The sequence below is a fragment of the Ciona robusta genome, chromosome 7 (genome assembly GCF_009617815.1).
Source record: "Ciona robusta chromosome 7, ASM961781v2".
In the NCBI taxonomy this organism is placed as follows: domain Eukaryota; kingdom Metazoa; phylum Chordata; class Ascidiacea; order Phlebobranchia; family Cionidae; genus Ciona; species Ciona robusta.
Genome location: NC_143241.1, coordinates 3,444,185 through 3,468,306, shown reverse-complemented (window position 1 = coordinate 3,468,306; position 24,122 = coordinate 3,444,185). Strand labels below are relative to the sequence as shown.

At 36.2% G+C, this 24,122-nt stretch overlaps 5 protein-coding genes across 8 annotated transcripts in view; 2 read left to right on the top strand and 3 right to left on the bottom strand.

Moving 5' to 3' along the window:
• The window catches only part of LOC149733827 (putative methyltransferase DDB_G0268948), a 41,524-nt gene that overhangs the window by 2,588 nt on the left and 14,814 nt on the right, over window positions 1–24,122 (bottom strand). The window lies entirely within an intron of this gene.
• On the top strand, window positions 1,166–10,403 carry LOC149733831 (serine/threonine-protein kinase 26-like). Its single transcript, XM_089880821.1, has 11 exons — window positions 1,166–1,368; window positions 1,753–1,854; window positions 2,327–2,455; window positions 3,151–3,207; window positions 3,933–4,041; window positions 4,802–4,959; window positions 5,145–5,330; window positions 7,876–8,015; window positions 8,553–8,715; window positions 9,097–9,233; window positions 9,552–10,403. The coding sequence occupies exons 1-11, from the start codon at window positions 1,330–1,332 to the stop codon at window positions 9,577–9,579; spliced, it is 1,248 nt and encodes a 415-aa protein (XP_089736947.1). The 5' UTR covers window positions 1,166–1,329; the 3' UTR covers window positions 9,580–10,403.
• LOC149733830 (uncharacterized) lies at window positions 10,592–15,253 on the bottom strand. Of its 4 annotated transcripts, none has more exons than XM_089880829.1 (8): window positions 14,902–15,253; window positions 14,441–14,525; window positions 13,404–13,490; window positions 12,923–12,970; window positions 12,639–12,661; window positions 12,169–12,244; window positions 11,248–11,369; window positions 10,592–11,111 (listed from the first exon to the last, which is right to left on the bottom strand). In XM_089880829.1, the coding sequence occupies exons 1-8, from the start codon at window positions 15,148–15,150 to the stop codon at window positions 10,833–10,835; spliced, it is 969 nt and encodes a 322-aa protein (XP_089736955.1). In that variant the 5' UTR covers window positions 15,151–15,253; the 3' UTR covers window positions 10,592–10,832. The 4 variants fall into 4 exon arrangements, with proteins under 4 accessions (XP_089736955.1, XP_089736956.1, XP_089736957.1 ...); XM_089880830.1 differs by having other exon boundaries at window positions 12,181–12,244; XM_089880831.1 differs by lacking the exon at window positions 12,923–12,970 and having other exon boundaries at window positions 14,902–15,252.
• Window positions 15,399–17,181, top strand: LOC149733829 (uncharacterized). Its single transcript, XM_089880841.1, has 2 exons — window positions 15,399–16,648; window positions 16,774–17,181. Exons 1-2 carry the CDS (start codon window positions 16,497–16,499, stop codon window positions 16,946–16,948), a joined length of 327 nt encoding a protein of 108 aa, XP_089736967.1. The 5' UTR covers window positions 15,399–16,496; the 3' UTR covers window positions 16,949–17,181.
• LOC149733826 (E3 ubiquitin-protein ligase DCST1-like) overlaps window positions 16,777–24,122 on the bottom strand; it is a 22,161-nt gene continuing 14,815 nt past the window's right edge. The window contains exons 2-14 of the mRNA XM_089880813.1: window positions 21,463–23,171; window positions 21,099–21,308; window positions 20,635–21,018; window positions 20,373–20,516; window positions 20,086–20,210; window positions 19,589–19,743; window positions 19,179–19,278; window positions 19,024–19,119; window positions 18,762–18,906; window positions 17,856–17,957; window positions 17,446–17,702; window positions 17,194–17,385; window positions 16,777–17,139 (exon numbers count right to left, since the gene is read on the bottom strand). Coding sequence (XP_089736939.1) covers window positions 17,032–17,139; window positions 17,194–17,385; window positions 17,446–17,702; window positions 17,856–17,957; window positions 18,762–18,906; window positions 19,024–19,119; window positions 19,179–19,278; window positions 19,589–19,743; window positions 20,086–20,210; window positions 20,373–20,516; window positions 20,635–21,018; window positions 21,099–21,308; window positions 21,463–21,616 — 2,172 coding nt within the window. The 5' untranslated portion in view covers window positions 21,617–23,171 and the 3' untranslated portion in view covers window positions 16,777–17,031. The remainder of the gene's footprint in view (window positions 17,140–17,193; window positions 17,386–17,445; window positions 17,703–17,855; window positions 17,958–18,761; window positions 18,907–19,023; window positions 19,120–19,178; window positions 19,279–19,588; window positions 19,744–20,085; window positions 20,211–20,372; window positions 20,517–20,634; window positions 21,019–21,098; window positions 21,309–21,462; window positions 23,172–24,122) is intronic.

Here is a 24,122-nt window from a genome sequence, read left to right as displayed (position 1 = left end):
TTGCTCGGCCGTCAAGTAAGCTTTTGCTAGACACTGTATCGTGTACTTGTATACCAGAGTCCGGCGCCGTGGCTTCGTGGTTTAGGCGCCTGCATCGAAAACCAAAGTGTCCCCGGTTCGATGCTCGACGGCGGTACTTACACTGATAGGCGTATGTGGCCTTGGGCAAGACACTTAACGGACATTGCTCCAACCGAGCGGTCACTAATGGGTTGTCCAAATTAACAGTCATATACAGGAAAAGAATTACCCACCTAGTTGCATATATGTGGTGACTCGCTGCCCAAACGAGGATAAACCTTCTGCGTAAGTGCGCCGGTTGTGACGTTGTGAGTACGAGTGTAGTCCTCGAATGATGTTCGCGAATCGTGTGAGAACGAGTCCGCAGATGGAGTCCCACGGGTCAAGAATCGGGACAGAATAAACCGGACTTGGTCGGAACGGAGAACGTGTTCGCAGAAATAGTCTGCAGATGGAACCCCTATATATGCGGGTCAAGAATCGAGACAGGACTTGGTCGGAACACTTCACTACCGCGAGCACGTCACTTTCGGACGGTGTTGGGGTAATGGATCAAGTCTGGCCTAAATCCCAGATCCACACGGACCTCATCACCCATACAGAATAGAATAGAACTTGTATACCAGAACAAGGAATAAAACATAGCAAGACATCATGAACTGTTTGGTCTCTGGTTATAAAAGCAAATAATACTACAGTGGATATAGCACCCCGCTGAAGCCTTTATATAAAGTCAGATCAACACGGAGTCATATAACCCAGCCAGCGGTCCTGTTTATTCAGTGGGGGCTATAAATTCATACAAAAGAATTGTAGGAAAGTGGCTAAATTTGATAAAACTGTTCAAAACTAAATATTTTTGGTAAACATTTTTGAAGTTTGTGATGCACCGTTGTATACCCTTTTGTACTGATGCACTCATGGAATATTTTAATGCTAATCGGTTGAAGAGCACTGGATTAAGCTATCTTGATCTGAAATGATGAACTTCATTTAAAATTATAGTTAATTTGCTTTGTATATGTCATTTTCTTTGGTTATTTCTTGGGATTATTTCGTATAAAGGTTTGTAATTGTCCGCGGCAATCTAAATCTAAACTTTTATCGTCCCCGTTCCATCAAAATGTTTAAAAGTGCGAACCCCAGTGGATATTTAATCTGGGTTAAAAAACAGAAGTCGAAGTAACAAATTTAAGAAGTAAACGAAAAAACAAACTGTTCTTGTTGTTGTTTTGCTTGGAATAAATAAACGTTTAAATTGTAGTAGCCTGACATATTTCGTCAGGGTGTCGTACTACGTTTCTCAGGATGGCAAGCCCCGCAAATATGTCGTTTGCTAAACAGCAGGCAAGTATTAAAAAATGTAATTTAACAAAATACTGTCCCAGTTTTGTTGGTATTCGTTTAGTAACGCTCCCACACATTACTCTGTGTGGTTTTTCGGTTTTAGAGTTAAAAGTGCTATACTTTGCCATTTATATTTTTCACAATTGTAGTGCTTTTGTTTTTACAAATTCGTTGGTTATAATTCAACACGAAATATATATTTTAAAGAAAATGTACATTACAACTTGTTTTGGAAATCTCTTCTGCAAAAAAATTAACTTTTAATTTTGGCTAAAGCCCTACCAGCTAATTCACTGAAGGCACATTTTTTAAAAAACGCCTTACTTTATCTTTATTATTGATCTAATCTAATGTTTAATAAACAAGTATTCCCTATACTTGCAGAAGCTGACAATGGATCCAGAGAAATTGTTTACTAAACAGGAAAGAATTGGTAAAGGGTCATTTGGGGAAGTTTATAAAGGCTTGGATAACCGGACATCAGAGGTAATCCTATTATTATAAAACCAAAACCATTGTTATATTATCTATAGTAATGTTGCATTGTTGAGATTCACGTTAAAGAAAGGTAACATTACACTGATATTATAAATGTATGTACTAGTCTATAAACAAAAGTGCACAAAGTCTTGAAGCCGATCTAAGTAGAAAGTAGAATTAATAGTTGGAACTGCTACTTGATGTAATCTTTAAGGTTACATTCAATTAATAAACGTTTCTAACTTATTTATCTTTGGTTGGTGGGACAACAATACTTAAAGACATTATAACACATTCTTCTGTTTCATACTGTTAGTGGCTTTTGTCCAATTATTAATTTCATTTAATCAAATGAAATTAACAAGTCTAACACAAAAAATGTGAAAAATTAGAAAATCTGTTAAATTTTAAATAATTCATAGCATAGTCTAACACTTCAATAAAAATAACAAAAAGTAATAAAAATGACAAAAACTAGATTGTGGCGATAAAAATCATTGACCTAGAGGAAGCTGAAGATGAAATTGAAGACATCCAGCAGGAAATAACGGTCCTGAGTCAATGCAACAGTTCCCATGTAACAAAATACCACGGATCCTATTTAAAGGTATAACGTCACTTGAATTTAAAAATAAATGCAGATGAGCTGTTTATATGTTTCTCTAGTGTGGTATTGGTATTACTGTGCTGTTATAAATCCCAACAATACATACTGTTTACTTAACGACACCGACAAACTATCTTCAAACCGATTTATGCTTTCTGTCTTTTTGCACACTTTTGTTTCTATTAGAAGTTTTAAATGGCTCTTCTGTCTGCTAGGTGTAGCAACCGCGCTTATTTTTTTTCGAAATAAATGTAAATATGTTTTAGCTGTGAGCTTGTTTTAACAACTGTCGTTTAGTCGCTATATTCTGTCTTATCGTTTAAAATATTTCTAAATCTTTGCTACCGTAATCGATGAGACAAATAATGGTTATTATTATTATACTTGAACTATAACTAGTGAATTACAATGTCAAGTAAAAGAGGTTGGAATATTTGTAAACCATTTGTATAGGCCTAAAATATGGTTTCAAAATCAAAATTTGTGTTATGTATGCAGAATAGTTGATGGTAAATTCAAAATTGGTAATTACCCATTCTTCGTAGGCATAATACTAAGTTTTGTAAACTTGTTCTTAATTTTTACAATAGGCTACAGTATGTGTTAGGGCTATTAGCTAAGCTACAGTAATGTAACATCATCTAGAAAGTTATTCATTAACTTATATATTACAAAACACAATGCATTATTCCCAGGGAACCAAGTTATGGATTATTATGGAATACCTGGGCGGTGGCTCAGCATTAGACTTGGTAAGTTTAAGTACTTAGCTGGATTTTGACCACCAAACACATGTGTGCTAGTGTAATCATGCAATACCTCTATTTGCCGTTTAATATCATTAAAATCGGTATGAATTTTGTCTTTTGCCTTAGTTTTTCTATGTTTTTCAGAATTTTACATTTAGTAAAGCCCCAGATAGGTTACTGTTTAATTTATTGAGGTGTATTAATTATTCATAGTCAAGGCACAATGTACTTAATTATCAATGTTATAGTTAGTGCAAAGTTTCAATTAATTTTAGTCATTGAAAATACATTGACTATAATTTAATTGTTTGGCTGTTGTTAATTTAACATTAGTTTTATGTCTCCTTAATGTTTTAAGGTCTAAAAGTATCTTTTTTTTTATAAATGGGTTTGGAATATATAGGTTCAGAGTCTCCAGACCATAAACAAAGTATTTTTCATCACAAAAATCTACACCACAAATTGCACAAAATACAGTGTTTCATCTTCAATTACATTATATATGTAAATTATTAAACCAGAAATGCCATTTGGCATTTAAAAAGCATTCACACTTAATGTTTGAAACAATTTCTGATCAAAGGCTCTACTTAAACAAAAAGCTGTATATAAATATATGTAATGTCATCTTAGACCAATCACCCATATTTAAGCTGTAGACCAATCACCCATATTTAAGCTATCCATAACAAAACACCCGTTTTTACAATTCCATATTTTGTCTCCAGATGAAAGCAGGTTTTTTTGAAGAGCCTTACATTGCCACGATACTGAGGGAAATATTGAAAGGTCTTGATTATTTACATGGGGAACGAAAACTACACAGAGATGTGAAAGGTTTAAAACAGTTATTTGTATTACGTTGGCTTTACACTCAAAATATGTGTCTGACTCTGCAGAGTCCAGCACCATAGCAAAGTGATTAGCGCGCCTGCCTGTAACCCAAAGGTAATGGGTTTAAGGCATGCTGCTGCTACCATTGTGGGTGTATGTGTCCTTTGGCAAGACACTTAACGGCAATTGCTCCAACCCAGTGTTCTCTAATGGGTTGTCCAAATTATCAGCCATACATAAAAAATCCCTAAAACCCACAAAGTAACATACATGGTAACTCGTAAGCTTGCACGAGGTGTATGAACACTTGTGTCATAAGTTATATACCTTATAACGACTGTCGTTTTCTGGCCAAACGAGGGTAAAATAAGTTACATTTATTCAAGTTTTGTGAAATGCTTAACATTTTTCACCTATAGTCAAAAAAAAAAAAATCTGTTCTATTTTCTAATGAATACACGATTCATTATACCGTGAAACCTGTATTGCGTATTATATGTATATTGTAACATATTGTAATACATATTTAAAACCTGCCATTTTAAATTAATTTTAGTAACAAACTTTGTAATACCTGTGCGATTTGTTATCAAGACATCTCTGTTTTTTGAAGTTAAACTTGGAAACTGCTTCCTAAAGAAATTATGTCATAAACTTAAAACTTAATTGCACCTAGGCCATTTTGCACTGTAGTTTTATTATAACACTATCCGCCTGTCACAACATTGGTAAATCAGTTTTTAAACTTCAATTTTTTACTCAGCTGCAAATGTTCTGTTGTCTGAAAACGGTGAAGTGAAGTTGGCTGATTTTGGTGTGGCTGGTCAGCTTACAGACACACAAATCAAACGTAACACTTTTGTGGGAACACCATTCTGGATGGCTCCTGAAGTTATAAAGCAATCCGCGTATGATTTCAAGGTCAGTGAAAATTGTTGCAACATATAAACCTGGGGTGACAGGGTTGGCAGGCTATTTTACCTGAATAACAGATTAATGAACTTAAAGTACACTATTTTGACTTTTTATTTTTTATGTATGTTACATATTTTGTGCCACTTCATTTCTTGTTTAGCATTACCTCTATAAAAAATATTTCACCGCAGGCCGACATTTGGTCGCTGGGGATCACCGCCCTTGAGCTTGCAAAGGGTGAACCCCCTAATGCGGACCTTCACCCGATGCGGGTCCTCTTCCTCATCCCCAAGAACAATCCTCCTGCCCTGGAGGGAAACTACAGCAAAGATTTCAAAATGTTCGTGGAAGCATGTCTCAACAAGGATCCAAAATTTGTGAGTTTTTTTTAAAAAAACAATAATTTTAGGGCGTGTTATTTTATCGATAAGGTTAAACCATTAGATTTGTATTTTTCTTATTGAATTTAAATATGTAAGTTATAATTGTAGGGCTAGCCTAGTTTTATAGTTTTTTGTGTTCTAGCTTTTTTATAGATAAGGTTAAACCATTGGATTTATATTGTCCGACGCCGTGGCGTAGTGGTTAGCGCGCCTGCCTCTAACCCAGAGGTAATGGGTTCAAGGCTCGTCGCTGCTACCATTGTGGGCGTATGTGTCTTTGGGCAAGACACTTAACGGCAATTGCTCCAACCCAGTGGTCACTAATGGGTTGTCCAAATTATCAGCCATACATAAAAATGAAAAAAATCCAAAAAAAAAATAATCACCCACAAAGTAACATACTTGGTAACTCGTAAGCTGGTGCGAGGTGCACACCCATGTTATAACGACTGTCGTTTTCCGGCCACGCGAGGATAAAGTAAGTTACATTCATTCATATTTTTTTATGTTGAATGTAAATGTAATTTAGGTTAATTTGTAACTTTTAGTATTAGATGTAGGTGTGTTATACTTTCAATTAACTTAAGGAAGACTGTCTGTGATTTACAAGAGCTTAACTTGTAATGTAACAGTTCAAACTACAAGTTTATGGTGTTGAATTCGAATATTTGTTTACACATGTCAAATGTGAAGTTTACATTGCCGGCTGATATGGTCATTTTAATCGCGCTGCAACACATTGTGATGTAATACTACGAAATTAGAACCTTCAAATTTTGAAAAATTAATTATGTGCCTATGCTTGCACAGTAAAACTGAAACTAATTTACTTTAATGGCACCAAATGGAAATTTCTATCCATGTATGGCTGATACTAGCAGATTAGGTCATTGGGCTTAACGCATTATACTAAGAAATAAGAATGATCTTACATCATAATAGAGATATATTGCTTTATATGTGGTTGCTCATTGACGTACATGTATTATTCCTGGTTTTAAATAGCACTCTTGTTGTATGGTCTATAAATAGTTTATTGGATAGTGTATACTGTATATACATATGTACATTAGTACATGGCCACACCAAATCTAGAGTTGACATGTCTCCCTATCCCAGAGTTTTGCATAAAGTAAACATTACAACCATAAACGTTAAACAAAAACTTGAAATTTATTTTACAGGATTGTATGTTTGACTATCGCTCCATAGGCGCCAGGTTTATTTAATGTTTAACACATTCTGGGTTGACATTGCTAAAGTTATGTAACAGTCGTTAGGCATAGGAAACCTTATTATCTAATTTGGTGACTATACGGTAAACCCTTAAAACTTGTGTGCTAAACATGTTGTCGTCTCTGTTTCAAAAACAATGACAAATCAAAATTTCAACTCCTTTTCAGGATATCAGATTTCAGTCTAGTCATGGTACAGCATTTAAAGGTTGTGTTTTTATTGTCGATTATTCTCTTTTTAAGCGAAACAATGACCTAGTGTTGACTTAGGATTTCCTTGTTTTTATTCAGGATTTCCGCTTGCTCCAAACCATTTTCATTTGTCTGTATTTGGTCAGCTTTCTGTTTTTTGAGAGCATCAGTGTTTTATAGACATGGTTTTGAGTATTAAACATTTATTTAAAAAATCATCAGGTTGTACATCAGGGGTGTAAATAGGGATGCACATTACAGAATAATTAGGTATTCTAGGATATCCTAGAATACTTTATTTCGAATCTAGAATTCCGATTTTTTTATATTTATGGAAAAAAATTTTTACCCACATAAATCAGTTTATTGACTCTTTAATAGTATAGCCTTGTTGGATCATGAGCTATGAAATAATCAAAAATTGTAATATTGGGTAATTTTTGCGTCATGATGAACAGTTCCTGAATTTTTCGCATTTGGCGTTCGCATTTTGGCACACCGTATGTTATGCATAACATGGCGTCACATAAGTTTTTCTGCATCACGTAAAGAAATTTTTTACCACATGGTGGTTTGTGTATGATGAATATGCCCATGTATATACTTTATAAATATCTGCACTGTAGAATAGAGTAAGAGACACTATAGGAAACATATTTTTTTGTTAATAAATTAACCACAATCTTGCAGTTTAATTTACACAATTTGTATAATCTATATATGAAACGTAATTAAATATGGTCTTAAATGGCAAGAAAACACTTTCACTCTTTTTAATTTATTCATCATTAACAATGCCTTAATTATTATGCCATGGACTCTGTATTAAAACCAACCCAGGATTTTTTAACATTATACCTCCTGTTTATTAGTGGAAAACCTGAAGTGGTAGGATATGCAGGCCTACCCTGGAATTTTCTGCACTACCTTATTCAAAACACATTACAAGTTTACAACCAATACCTTGTTTCATAGGAATGTTCATCTAACTAGCCCTGCTGCCTGCCTGAATTTAAAAAAAGTTTGGTGCCTACGCTCACGATCATTTTTTTAATACATCTGCCCTCCTGCTATCAGCATAACTTTATGTAACTAAAGATTTTCTGCCACAGAGACCACCAGCAAAGGAGCTTTTGAAACACAAATTTCTGAAACAAGCAAAAAAGACATCTCATCTCGTGGACTTAATCGACAGGTATCGAGTTTGGAAAGCGAATAACAACGATTCTGACAGCTCTGGGGACTCAGACAAGTAAGCACAATAGAATTACCATTAAGCTATATTGTTTAGTTTTTTTGCAGTATAGTATATTTATTCTGGAAAAAAACTGATTATGGTAACTTGGCACAGTATGCAGGCATGCCGTGGGTATTTTTGCACTTCATCACACAATATATACTGCCACCAATAAATCAAGACTTTTTTCATAGGAATTTGCTAACTATCCCTGTCTTTCCTACATTTCAAAGCACATATATGTACATTTTTAAATCTAGTGCATACCTTATGCCTATTACATGTTTAAAGCCTATAACATAAAACCTACATGGTAGGGTGGGGAGAGATGGGACACCTTTAGCACATAATATCCGAATATCCTGATCCTGTTTTAAACAATTAACAACGGTCTAGGGGAGTTGTGAGGATACGGTTTTATAATTATTTAAATGTTCTTTGTTTAGTACTAAATGGGATGAGAAAATAAAATAAAAAGGTGTCCCAACTTCCCCCACCCTACTATATGTCTAAAACCAATAAGGAGTTAAAGTAAAACTCTACCTTCTCCAGTGATGATAATGAAGAGCGGGATGACAGCGATAATACTTGGGAGTTTGACACAATCAAAGTACCCGGGAACAAAGTCCTGGAGAATGGAATCGCAAAAATGTCAATGAATCAAACCAAGCAATCAAAGTCACTCACTGAGTTACTTACACCTCTTGTAAAACAGGTGAGTTGCTCTGAACTATGTCCTATCTTTGTGAGGGTCCATTTTCTGCTTTTTTGTTCGACGGCCTTTTTATTTGCACCTTTTCTTCAGGTTTTTATTTGGCAAGTTTTTTTTATTTGTTGTTTGAATCAGATTTTAAAAGCAAAATAAAATTATGTTTAGTTATATAGGGAATTTTGGTTTTGCAAAGTTTTGCCCATTGCTCTAAATGTTTATGTAAAGGCCTAGAAAGTTTCAGATTTTAATGTCCCTTTAGATAACAATATTTTCTAATTAATGTCTTTTTTATCGAAACAGTTGATTAAATAAGTATTTTACCGGTTTTCAAAAGTTGCAGTATAATTATTAAGTTATACAAATATATTAAATGTTTTATTCAAGCTGAAAGAAAACAAATTTGAGAACGAGACGCGTCATGCTGCTCTGGACGCCATTCTAAAATCACTGGAACAAGCAGAGTCTAAATGCCCGGGTATTACTGATAGTTTGGTGGATGGTATCGTTACAAGGTTCAAAAAGTAAGCACAAGTTTGTCTATGGAGCCAGTATAGTTAATTTATACAAAGCAAAAGTTTTGTACACTATTGTCTTTTGCAAAGGTATTTAAACTTTGTACTGGAAAATACTTTTTAAACATTCTATTTTCCATACTATGATAAAGAATCACATTCCTTTTTGGGCGACATATGTTACATATGTAAACCCATATAAAAAGGCTCCAAAATATGTAAAGGTTATCACAGGGCATATGTGGTTCAGCTAATGGTGAAATAATGTAATACCCAATGCTCAGTTATACCATAAGTCTCTTAACTATTCAAGTGTTGTTTTTTCAGATACAATTTACCGAATTCCACGCGATGAAGCAATTTTCTGATGTTTATCTTTCCATATCTCTTTCTGGTTCCAATTTCTCTTCAAGTAATTTCTAATTTACCGAAAATCTCCCAACAACTGCCAGTGCTTCGGGAACAAGACAGAATCTTCAAAAGTTTCCAAACCTGAGATGATTCTGTTTAGTTCCACAGTTAGTCATGGCAGTATCAAACCAACAATCATAACAAGCATCCAAAATTGTGAATTTCAGGTCAGCGGATTCTGCTTGTTAATTATAAGTACTCCAGGAGCAGGTATTGGATATACTAAATTTACGATAGTTCATTTTCTAGGCTATTTTATCTTAGGCCAGCTTATGTTATAAATCAGACTACCAGTAATTATGCGGCAGTTAATTGAAAAACTAATTTTTCGTGGAATGTACAAGTCGTCTGCAGCATGACATCTACCCAGCTTGAATCTGTGCAATTTTAACCTCTGTGCCTTTTCTTTGCTTCCAAAACAATATCACGTGCACTGTGCCGCGACTTTGGCCGAGAAACCATTAAACAGCTTCGGGAAATGCGAGGGGCTCGCAACATAATGTATCCGTGGTCGGGTACGGCCACCATTGTATAAACCGTGTCGAAATTATATTTTGTTCCCTGGCTGTGTTAAGCGTGCTACTCAATATATCTTAAGTCCTAAAAAGCTCCACGCTGTTAATGTGTGAATGTATAAAACAACGGAGCGGGTTTTCAATGCGAAAAAATATCCCTATGGGATCTTATGCTGTGGCCCGCTCCAAATCGTTGTTCGTTATTTTTACTGAAATGATATAATTAAATTGTATTAAACATATTTCAAAGATATAGCCATGCTACTGTGTAGGTAAAAGCTGCTTATCTGTAAGTCTCGGAACATAAGGTATTGCAGATACAAAGGATTTTCTGCATTTTTTTTCTATGTTCAAATGTACAGTCGAATGTGGGCAAAAGTGCATAAACGTAAACGCGATAAAACAAACACGGAAGAAGAAGGAACAAAAAGCGCGTGTATGTACATGTGTTTCAAAAATAATGTATTTTGTTCTAACATGTAGGCTACACATTTAGCAAAAAGGAAAAGCAGATGCTGTACTGTAGAACAGATGGTGGTATTAATGTAGGCTTAACTCCATGGGTTGGTACTATTGGCATTGCTGCGTGCTCACAGTTAGAAGTAAAGCAACCCTGGACAGTACAAGCCAGTTTTCTCTGCATGCATTTTTACAAAAGTTATAAACAGTTTTAATGTCAGTATCACAAGCCTATCAGAAAGGCCCCGAAGTACGTGTACTGTGGTGCTAGAAAAACTTCAACCGACGGTGGATTGACCGATAAGGAAACTCCATGATTTGCCTTCATGTAAACAATTCCGTTTGAGTGGCAGGTGACGAATCTTTTTCGAGTTGAACTGGCCCGTGGTGTGGAGCGGGTAAGAGTGTTGGAGAACTGGCATCGGGAAAAGGTTGATTGTCCGTCCACGTTCACTCCAATCTCAGACACCATAAACGGTAGGTTTGTTACGTTGAACACAACCTGGAATAAATGCATTTGCAATGCTGGTTTGTGGAAGTGATACTGTGTAAAGGGTTATGTACGCCAACCTTAATTGATTTTCAGCAATATTCTCTCTCTTGTACAGGCCGTCAATTAAGTTTCTAAGTATGCTTACCTGGCTGTACACAAAGTACACCCCTGCAACAGGGACAGTAAAATAACCATCGTTATTCAAATGGCGAGTTCCAAACCCTTTAAAATGAGAATCCGGAGGCGCCCAGTCAGTCAATGTTCTTCCTGGAAATATTATTGTAAAAATCACTAGACAAGCCAGTGGTATTATATTTACTCAGATGTTGATAATACACCAAGTTAATAAAGTTCTGTCTGAACACTTGATATTGTATGCAAAGCGTTTGCGGTGAGACGCGATATTTTATCGCTGTCAATTCGAACGCCTCTTGTTTAATCACAGAGCCCGAAAGATCGCAAACAATCGACTTGCGTCAATAGAGAACGAAGTTCGATATTCTCTTTGTTTGGTTTGTTTGTCCCGTCACCTACGCACCATTTTGTAATAATGATACGTTTTACAATACCAGCTGTAATGACCTGGTATATATTTAGGATTCTATAGGGTTTCTTCGCAATTAAAAAAATATTTCTCCCAACATTAGCAAAGCGCACACTGTGTTAATTTATTAACACCCTATAATACTGTGGAGTAAGATGTTTTTTTTTCTAAGTGTTCTGTTGTATATTTTATTGAGTGTTTTTTACTACCAAATGGGACGAGAGAAAAAGAATGAATAAGTGTCCCATCTTCCCCCACCCCACTTTATAGTGTACAAGGTTGGGGTAAGATGGCCCGTGTATTTATTCAATTTATATCCAGTTTTGGTGGTAAACAAAAAATATTGATGGAAAAATATAACAGTATTCTTTCAACTCTAAAAATGCGTTTTAATTATTAAAAATAGATTAGAAAATATGGGATAATATAAGTGACATTAATATGAAATATTATAGGTTTTCATCTTACCCAACAGTACCACACCTACGGTTTACAAAATGACTTCGTAAAGAAGCATCGTACCTTCAACCGTACCTGGCAGGAAAGTTCCGCCAATTCCTCTCTCTGCGCCTTGCGCCTTCACATGTATCGCCACCGCCTATGCAGTAAATGGTGTCAGCATTTTTTCACCGATTACTACTTGTGTTTTTAGGTATAGTTGGGGTAAAGTTGTTTATGATTTGGTGTCATTTATTTTTCTATTTGTAGTAAATAAAAATATTTCTATACACTTAGTAGGGCGGGGTAATTCGGGACACCTTTATTCATTTTCTTTTCTCGTTCCATTTGGTAGTGAATATACAATATTTACAGAACTATATAACCATATCCAGTATTATCCACTTTATGAATAAGGATTGTTAAATGCTAACGCTATATACATCTTAAACACACAGTACTATGCTTAAATTATTTTTTTATACTAGTTGCAATTTTGCCAAATTTTTCGTGTAGGCTATGGTTTGTGAAAAAAATCCCAAACAATGTCTTACCCGGTTTCGTCTCAGACGATTTTCTGCAAAGAAAATGACATATTATTACTTATCAAACCTGTCATATCGTTGTTTTAAACTTATTTTACAGAATTTTTAATTTTAAAAACGAACGAAAAATTCAGAAATAATTACGGCACATATAATTTTACAAAACCAAAGAAAGAAAAATACATGCAGTGTTTTAAATAGGTACTACTGATTAGTACATCCATTGAAAACCATGCTCCAGTTATATTCTAATGTATATGAAGTGTTACGAGGTTATTATATGTTGTATGTACCATGGTATGTGAGAATATGCCGTTTTGACCTTGCGGCTCTGTCTCCCGCTGTTTGTAATTTAACAGAAATAAATATAGAGTACGGAGGGGGGTAAGATGGAATACTGTTAGCACATAAATCTCCTATTTTCTGATCGTATTTTAAACAAATAATCAATGCTCTTTTTATAGGGTCGCGGGGATATAGGTTTATATAATTCTATAGATATGCTTTAGTTACTACGAAATGGAACGATAAAAGAGAATGAAACGTGTCCCATTTTACCCAACACTACTAAGTATATATAGTAAGTTGAGGTCAGATGATTCATTTTCTTATTCCCTATTATCGTCCCCCCAAAAAACTATAAACGTATACCGCGCATCTTAAACAGCATTGTTATTGTTTAAAACACGATTAGGAAGTATGCACTATCATGTGCTAACGGTATCCATTTTAGCCTACAGTAAACAGAAATTAAGATTTTAAAATCTGACTTACTAATCATTTTTTTCATGTTACTTCCCCGCTTTGAAATCTTACGACTTTTTGATTCCCGTGGTTCTGCGGGATCGTCCGCTGTTGAATCTGATATAAACATCTGTTAGTTAAAATGGCGCCGAAGAATACGTGGCATCTTAATCGCCGAAAACGTTTTGAGATAGAAATACAATTTAATACAGTAATATAATGCATAATAAATATATTTATCTCTTCGATTACAGTATAGCGAAGATTTAGAAATATTTTAAACGAAAGGACAGGGTATAGCGATAAAACAACATTTGTTAAAATATAGTAGGGTCGGAGAAGATTGGACACCTTTTTATTCTATTTTCTCGTGCCATTTGATAGTAAACATAGAAATTTCAAAGAATTATAAAACCATATCTTCAAGGCTCTCATAAGCTGTTGGTAATTGTTTAAAATACGATTAGGAGATTTATATATTACGTGATGCTAAAGGTGTCCCACCTTCCCCTACCCTACTGTATAACATAAGATAAATGGAAAGCCCCGAAACTTTTGAATATAAAGTGTTATCAAGTTTAGCTTTGTATTCAAATTAAGGTATATATGCATATATTACATTGGGACTTCACGTCTAATAAATCTAATGCTTATTAAATGCGTAGGTGGGCGTTTGGAATATGGTACACATACGACAGAAACCACTATAGTACCTACTTATGACCCCTGTATGCACTCCAAAGTCACGTATTTTAATGCTTTAACTACTGTTGTGATAGTAGGTTGGGGTAAAATGGTCGATGTTTTTATTCTCTTTTATCGTTCCATTTCGTAGCAAACAAATTCAACCTATCATCACGACCTCAAAAGAGCATTGTTAACTGTTAAAAACACAATTAAGTAATATGGGACATTCTGTGCTAACACGGTATCCATCTTACCCCAACCTACCATATATGACTTAGAATATATATTGTAAACGGTCCTTCATAATACACACATATGTTTAGTGTCAAAGCTGTACAGTGTACACATCGACTGATATTAGCGATAAAAGTCTTACGTACCCTCCGCATTTCTTTTAACAAGAGATCTGACGAGCGCCCTGTGTTCGAATTCGCTTTCCGCAGTACTTGGCTCGTTTCTGAAGAGCTATTTATGACGAAAGTTATATTTTATATATAATGTCGGGTGGGGGAAGATGGGACACCTTTTCATTAGTTCTTCGTTTCATTTGGTAGTAAACAAAGAATATTCAAAGAATTATAAAACCGTATCCTCACAACTCCCATAGACCGTTGTTAATTCTTTAAAACACGGTAGGGTTTAAATATTATGTGCTAAAAGTGTTCCATCTTACCCCATAGTACTATATATATCTATATTTATGTTTAATAATCTTAGGATTTCTCTTAAAAAAATGTCATATATTCTAGATTTTACTAAAATGTATGCAATTGTTACATTAGGCATGTAGCATAAATGAAGCAATTGTTAAAGGTTTGTCGATGTGGGTAAGTGCCATTACCTTGAATTCTGGTTTATCTTCGGCCATTTGTTTCCTTTCTGCATTTCCTGTCAGTTCCTTTACAGCTAATTTTAATTGCTGCACATCGTTATTTAAACAAAAGCACCAGAATGAAAGTAAGAATACGCCAGTACCCAAAATCATAACCAAAATATTAGTCTGGCCATTTTTTTGCTGCGGGCATCGGCACATACTAGTTGTTGGTTCCACCACAGACGAAGTGTTAGTTGTTTCCATTTGTTTAGTCATATTTTCCGGTAAAAACAGTCTTTAACAATTTCGCCTCACATTAGACAAGTCCACTATGAAGCATCTGCGTGCAAAAACTTTATAAACGCAGAAAATCATGAAAAGGGGAAGAAATGCAACTATCTGGAACAAATCTGTCATCTAATGCCACGCGTTCTGTTTTACTGCTGGCTATCAATTAAAAACAAAAACATAAATGTACACTCGTAAGTCATGCCTATTGCAACAATCGACTGACCCTATTAATAAGTAACTACCCCCCTCGATTTCAATTGCCTATTTACTCTTACCTACGTCTTTTTATGAATTTAAAACTAATTCAATATAGGCTAATTGAAGTGTATCTATTAAGCGCATTGTTAGTAAATACAACTAATAATATGTTACAACACTAACACTACGCATAACTGATTAAGTTTACTAGGTGCATACCGAGCAACAAATAATTGACTACTACTGTTAAGATTTCACATATTGTACTTTGCGCCTGAATGGTAAGCGATTCTATGTACATATACAATTTCTTACCCAACATGATCATATACCTATACAAGCATACACCCGTTCCACACGACGTCCAAACTAATCTACCATGTCCGCGTAACATCAAATCATCAAAACGTCTATGCAAATTGAAAAAAAGCCCCTAAAAGCGTAAAGTAGTTTCGTCCGCCCGAGCGAAAGCCCGAACGAAAAAGGCTTGGCCCTAATGGCAATGTACTAAATTCGTTACCAACGCTCTACTGTAGGGTAATTGCGAAGTTTTTAAGGTTGTTACTAAGCAAAATTGTCATGCACCGATACTGTTGAATTGACCCGTTCTTGATAAAGACCATGGATGATTGCAGAGCTATTCTGCAGCATTCACGCTTCATTGACTTTATTTGTTGGAATCGTATTACTTTAGCGACGTTGGGTTCAAATGACAAATAAACATCGTGTTGCTATAGGTGTAGTCGTAGCGGCACTACAAAACAAAAGTTTGATAACTTGACGCCAATTTAGCCTCAATATAATATGTCAACTAACGTTACTCCTTTCTGTTTGCTTTGTTGGCGTACACCTGCATTATTGCTAATACAACAAAGCGTTTATTCACTGATATTAGTTACTGGTTAACCAAGCCAGAAACTACCTTACTGCATTGTCATGCTGTTCAAAGTAGTTACCACTGTGCACTGACGACTTTCGTAGAAAAGCGTGATTCAGTAAAACCAGGATCTATACGCAACGTAACTGCGTAGTGTAGAAAGTGACGGCAAGCGTGTAAAAGCGCAGAATTGGCACTGTATTAGTTTCGGGTTTGAGAAGTACAAAGGATCTGTTTAAGCCGTGGCCAAGCAAGGATGTCTAACAACATTCCCGCTCAGTACGGGATGGTAACTGCTGCTTATTTCGCCTTGTTTATGTACCGTTACAACCGAGGTCACATATATACTGGTCGGAAAGCAATCGTCAATATTATGATTCTCTTTGTGATCGTGCAACCTTTGTGTAGGTATGTTATTTGTTTAACAGCTTAACCCTATACAATACAGTCTAGCCAGCGTAAAGGTTTGTCGTTTGCGCTGCAGTAAACATACATTAGCGGGTTATAAACGTGTTTTACAAAACGTATTTCAGAGTTGTTGGTGGTACTAACGGTCTTGTAATGTTCTCCGCATTGTGCATGAGCAGCATCATTATGCTCCCCACTCCTCAGGAGGAGAGGAGAGAGTGGGAGAAAGAGCAGGAGAAAAAAAACACAGCTACCGTCGCGAAAAGGAAAAAACAAAGGAACAAAGCGAAAACGTCGTAACTTGGGTAAACTGAGGTCAAAATCTCAGGTCCCCTGGCGTGCCTCAACGAACAACCTCTTTCTTTTGCAACAGAATCCCTCCTTTATTCCATACTCTGGTCACGTAACATTGCCATATTTCCCGTGTTATCATCTATATCTTGTAAAGTTTCGTCTTGTGGTCTGTAGTTCTTACACGCCCAACAACACTCCTGTGTTACGTATTACAAAATTATATCCACGCATTAAACAAATGCCTCACTTACCCCGACTTCACCCCAACATACTGTACAGTACATCATGTGACATTTAACGTCGTCGCATTTAACCAACGGTGACGATTTGGTTTCTTTCACTTCGCAGATAAGGCACCGGGAAGAACCGATTCCGAGAACGGCGAATATTTTGTCGACAGTTTCGCTTCTTATGCGCATAGCGGTAAGAATCGAGTGTCGTTGCTTTAAAGTAAGAAGTGTTGGGAAAAAATAGTTTTTTTTATTGCGTTATATTGTACTTACTCTCAGTCTAAAATTTTGGGCCAATTTCTGCACAGTCATCCTGACGTGGTACAGATGGTTTTTCCTACGCCTCATGACGTCACTGTACAGAAAAATGATTCGTTTTTTCTCGCGTCTTCTGTAAGCAATGGAGGCGACCACGTGGCGTAAACGTAGCGCGTATGCGTCACCTAGCGTCGTCAGGAGAAGCACTCCGTACATTCCGACTATCCAGTAGATGTCGCTGTTGGGTAATTGTCTGGCGACAGGCAGACAGCCTGAAATTATAATTGTCAGTACATTCTGTATAAGATAAATAAAATCAAACTCACTACGAAAATGTGTTTAGTTTAATTTTTTGCGTTCTTATGGGTATGCTAACTTTACATTGTTGTTATGATAGCTTAAAGTCATGTTAATGCACTTCTTACCAAGATTGCTGGCGGTAGTGTTGAACGCATGGTCATTGTCCTTGAAGGGAAGAAAAAGCCGTTTCAGTAATGCAGCCACTGTTTTATTGCCCTCTATATGAACTGTAAACAATCATATACACGTGTTTAGTAGCATTTATATAACGAAATGGTTTACACTATTGACGTTTCTCGGTTTAGTAAAGAAAATTGTATTAGCTTTGAATATTGTCTATTGTATTAGAACGGTATATAAGTGTACATGGAGCCTTCGATGCCTAATATCTATTTTATAATGCCGATAACAAATGTTTGGTTCTTAAATAACACTCAGTGTTATTTACATTTAACCAAAACCCTTTGGCGAATGTACACAAACAAATATTTCAAATTAATTATTAATTTATTCAAATGATTACGTCCATTTCTGTCTGGAAAAAATCAATAAGTTTATTATGTACATCATAAATTGTGGATGGTATGATGTGACTTTAAATCCAAATAATAGAGGTTTTAAACTGTTGACTCGGGCCGGTGGGGTAAGACGGGACTTATTTTCTCGTTTGACATATTTTCTTATTTTAATTCCATTGTGTAGTAAACAAGGAATATTTACAGAATTAAATAACCGCATCCTCACGACTCTAAACAACGTTGTTAATTATACCAAACACGATCAGGAAATGTGGTATTTAGTGATGGCGGCATCCCATCTTACCCCACAATAAAATACGTATATGCCATAAGAGCATCTGTCCTTGGCCTGTTACCGTTATAAAGCCCTTGTCGCGTCGCCTATACCTTCGGGAAAGCGACAGGCTACAGCATCTGGCTAGGTCTGTGCGGCAGCACCCTGGGTATTACGGGGTAATGAGACAGTTTCTTACCTAAATCTTAGGTTTCAAACGTGTAACGCTGTACATATACCTTCTAATTTATGACGAGCTTGAACTGTTACGTCGACTTTTGCGTGCCGTCGAATTAGATCAAGGACCGCATAAATGACATAATCGAACATCAATAAAACGACAGTGAACAGAAACTGTCCGAAAAGCGTGAGCATCTTGAAAAACTGAAAAAAATCCATAATCTAATTGATTTTTTTGCGTTGATGGACGGACTTTGCGGTTTTAGTTTTCAATTTCCACATTTGTGTGACGTAAATGAAAATTTCCACAAGCATACTTACCACCGACTTCTTTTCATTTATCGATAGTTTGGGGGACATTGGTAAAATGAGATGACGCTTTTCAAGCCTTGATAAGGGTAGAAGACAACGTTTTCCCTGCGTTACGATGCATAATGTTACGCGTTGGTAAAATATAAAGCATTTGTTTCACTTACCTGCACTTTTCGCTCTTTGTCTTTCCTTTTGAAGTATGTCGTTACGTACAGATTATCAAAACGAAAGTCAGTCAAGTAGTTTGAGTTATATGAACTCGATCTGTGATAATAAACACGGTTTTCACACGCAGTTCCTTGATTCCACATAAAAAACATTTTGTATAGTAGTTAAGGTTAACATTTTTGATGTTTTAATTTTCTTTACTGTCCTATTATTAAAGAGCAAAGAATATTTACAGAATTATACTTATATCCGTATTTTATGACTCTGAAATAATATTTGTAATTGTTGAAAACTTGATTAGGAGATATGGGATAATGTATTATGGTAACAGTATTCATCTGATCCAATAGTAATATATACATGACTTGAAAGAAAAATCGCTGTTTCTCTTATAAAACACACTTACGAGGACAGAACAAATATAAATGAAATTCCGATGACTTTCTTTACGAGCGCAATGCAAAAGTCAAAAATTTGCTTTTTACGACGAATATCGCTTTCAACGTTTTTAACGATCTCATCGACGGTTAACATCGCCGGGGCGGGCTCGTCACGTGGTACCTGACGTCACAGGAGGCAAAATAGTGTTTATATAGTCTTAATAAATTTATGTCATATGATGCTGGAAAGTAAGTTGGGGTAAGATGGTTAAATGTTTTGTCCCGTTTTGTATTAAACTGGGACTGTCTATATGAACAAGTCTGACGACTCAAAATGTTAGTTGTTAAAACACGATTAAGAAATTTTGGTTATCACCTTATCATGTGCTAATGTTATTCATGAATAGTGTCCGTTTTGAGTATCTCACCTCACGGGAATATATGTTTTACAAATGGTTTGCGCCAATTTACAGTACCGGACTTTGTGAAATTTAATATAGAAACTTATTATACAAATTAGCACCTTCCACAAGAGATTAGATTCGAATTCCCGATTTAGAGACTCAGAAATTTGGTTCATTTTTGAATAATTTTGATTGACAGATGTTTCGTCGACGGCTGGAACGGCAGCGCACCACGTGTTAAAATCTGTAAAAAACATATACTGTACATTGTGTTTTAATGTATTGAGTTCTAATCACTTGAATCATATCATATGGTATATAGTTTCCCCCAATTGAGTTTGGTGTATTGCTTTATTGCTTCAATGGTAGTTATATTTAGAAACTACATTCCAGAACACATGCTTACTGCGTACAATGTTGCAAAGAAATGATGTTTTTAGAACCAAACACAGAATGTCTTTTAAGAAAGGAATTTTGATTGCGTCGTGACATTCCTGCTCCTTTTTCTGGAACAACCGAACACATTCATTCACACCGTACTCGAAGACCCCTGTAGTTGTTTTTTTTGGGTAAAACTTAAAACCTAAATAATAAAAGGCTGAGTACACTCACTGCGCATACAAAATATTTCCGTGTTGCCATTCTATTTTTGTTTCATCATGACGCACCTGTACACCGTTGAACCGCATCGTCCTTCAGTTTTCCAGCGAGATTTGCTTCAGTTACTACAGTTTTTTCACTTGCGGTAGATCCAGTTGGTTTGGTGTCATCATTGCTCCAAAGCTCGCCTTTCATTGTTTCCATTTCATCGTTCAACCTTTTTTCCGTATCATTTAGCACGACAGCGTCGTCCTGCAAAATGGTCAAGTATTTAACTTTACCAGACGTATAACTGTTTAACATGAGACTTGCCACAAGTTGCCTAAAGCCGGCGGTAACTGGTGCGTGTAATAAGTGCAATAACTGCATCATTTGCTTGTTGTGCATGCGCGCTGTGCAAGTCAGGCTGTTCACTGCTTCTCCGCTGTGGTACATCACATTAGCTATCGGTCCTGCAATTTTGTTAGAATGCACAGAACATACGGAAATGGTTCTTTACCAAATAAATGCAATAAAATAGTAATGTATGTACCAGCCAAGATCCACGTCGCAAGAACAGCGCCAAGCACGCTTCGGCCTGTTTTACCAACCATGGTTGGAACGCTTAGTGCTGCAATACAACGAATTTGTACAGACAAAGCACAGCCCAAAGATGACATGCAAATGACAGCCCATAGCACACACAATTGCAACACTCGCTCCTTTTCTTGGAAAGCACCGCTGAACGTCAAGTAATAATATCCTGTATAAATGAAACATGCCTGAGCCGAGATTTTGAATTGGAAAGCTGTACAATATACTTGTTGATTTATGCTAATATGGCAAACATCATAGGCAACATTACTAGGTATAAACTACATATACAATATAGGCTAGTTTGTGTGACTTAGACTTACCATAGCCTATACCAGCCCCAAACACAGATCCAGCCAGGATTTTTACTACTTCGATAACACCTGAGTTACTACAGAATAACCGAGTAATAAAACTTTTCGACTTTGGTTGTTTTGAACCAACTGCTACATACGGATTACGCATTTTGTTTTTCATACGACAACATTTAGGGCTCTATAAGCTTTGGCATAATATGAGTCTGTGCAGTTCGCTATTGCAGGTAATAAATCCAAGTATGTCGTCATAAACCCTTTTATATAGATTATTCCTTTATAATATGTTTATGTTTCAATGGTTAAATAGGTTATGAAAAAAAATAATTCACAGAAACTTGTTTCAAATGTTGTAGCAATAGAAGTGTATTATATTTTTTTATATGACAATGATATTTGAATTACGTATAATTTATTACGATATTTCGTAATGTAAATATTGCTGTACACAAATACCATTATAAAATTAAAACGTAGTTTGCAACTGTTAGAATACTAATGCAACGGCCGAGTAGTACAAGTAATTTATCAAGCTATTCTTTTATAGGTAACCAAAAAAGAACCAACAACGATGGAACCATATTCTTAATCACACAAACAGACGGAATAGATCGCCAGTGCCTTATTCGAAAACTTGACATGTGGTCTACCTGTTCTCAATCACAATATAGTGTACAATATTGTAGGTAAGTACAATGTTCAAACGGATAAGGCTACAAAACTTGCGGTTGGGATATTACAAGGCACGTAGTTTGCTGCAGAATATATCATATATCACCTTAATCGTTATAAGGTGTTTATTTGTTCAATGCAATTTGAACAAAGTTTAAATATACTTCTATAAATGCACCATTGACGCTCTGAATTACCACTCTGTACAGTACCATAATAATGTTTTAAATAGGTTTCACGTTTACGATGGGCTTTTGTATATATCGTTTGATGTCACTTCGTCGTAGGAGGGGGGCAAGTCAGCGTGAATGATTACACCTTGAGGCCGGTATGTGGTAGTCGGTATTTGATTAGTAGGAGCTGTATTTGGATAGGGTTGACCCATTGGAGGTGCATAGTACGGTGCGAAGTTTGCAGCAGTCGTTGGGGCGGTAGTGTAATTGGACGGCTGCTGAAATGATGGTTCTGTCGTTGGTGGGTAGTGTACAGTGCCTGTCTCGTTGGTCATAAATACAGTCGATGGCATAGAACCCATTTGTGTCGTAAAAGTGGTGGTGCTGGTTGTAGAAGGTGGAACGACCGGATTGAGCGACTTCTTGGCTTGTATGGATAAGCAAGTGATTAAACAGACGACGGCGAGTACAACAAAACTAATACCGATGTAAAACAAGGCTCCCATTTCTGAACTTCCGATGGAAAGTAAAGGTACGCTTACAAACGCGAACATAAACAGCAAGGCCACAGAAACACACCCAACTTTTTGGGCAGGGGTTCGTAAATGGACCACCGTAGCAGATCTCCCCCCTCTCACGACTCCAACACGACGAACACGTCCCCTATGGTGTATGTTGTGACGTATGCCAGTCCTGTGATGACGATGGTGATTGGCTCTGCGACGTCTTGCTCTTCCTGCTCTTCTCCCAGCTCTTCTTGCTCCTACTCCCATAGTTACGTCACACAAACAATTGCAACGCAACAGTAACCTTTAGTGCAAGTCGCAACAAAAACTTAAAATTGCATGTGTCATCTTTCTATATCTATACTAACTAAAATATAAAACACAGTGTATGCAATAATGTATGTAGTATATCCAATATATACGTTATATTACACACCATTGAATTGCCAACGATATATATATATGTATTGCCCAGTTTTATAGACATTATCAAAACAAACCTCGGACGTCAGTTACATGTGGCGCCCCGGGCCTTCTACAATTTATACCATGAACCCTCAAAGCTAACAGTTGCCAGCACTGTACATACCATAGTACTTTCTTATAAAGTACAAACTATGTATATGCCGCGCTTAATATTATGCATAATATTATGCAAACGCATGTCTCTCTGCCTTTCTGATAGTTTTCAGCACGTAAACAAACTACATCTACTCGACTTATAAGCGAAGTGGTTCTTTACAAAACGAACTATGGTCCGAAATCGTTGGAGCGTAGCCAAGCGTTCTTAGCAATTGCAAACCACCTATAGGGTACTAATAACTTTAGCCAGGGGTTGTGCACTACGACTACATAACTCTAGAATCTGCGAAACAGTTCGATCTAATCACTCCATACATGCAGAATTGGGCAAAGGAACTAAACAGCGAAAATGAAGCTATTTGTATCCAAGATTTGGCCTCAACTGTACAACGAAGCAATACCGCATATAAGAAAAACGTTTACGAGGTTAGTAGTTACTAAAAACAATGACAACATTCTGTATTTAATATACGATACAATGTACTGTTACGACTTGTAACTGCTATACTAGTATAGTGTCTATTATTAAATTTCCGCTGCGTTGTTATGCAGAACGCTTGTATTGGTTGCGTCATTATATGCTGAGCAACATCTATAGGTACGGAAGTGCGTCATCCCTGTTAAAAAAATTCGAAGAAACCGCGCTGTCACTCAAACTGAGAAAAAATTCCTCCTCCCCCTATAAATCTAGGAATGTTTGCCGCACAAGTTAGGCTAATTTGCAACTTTGCTTCAG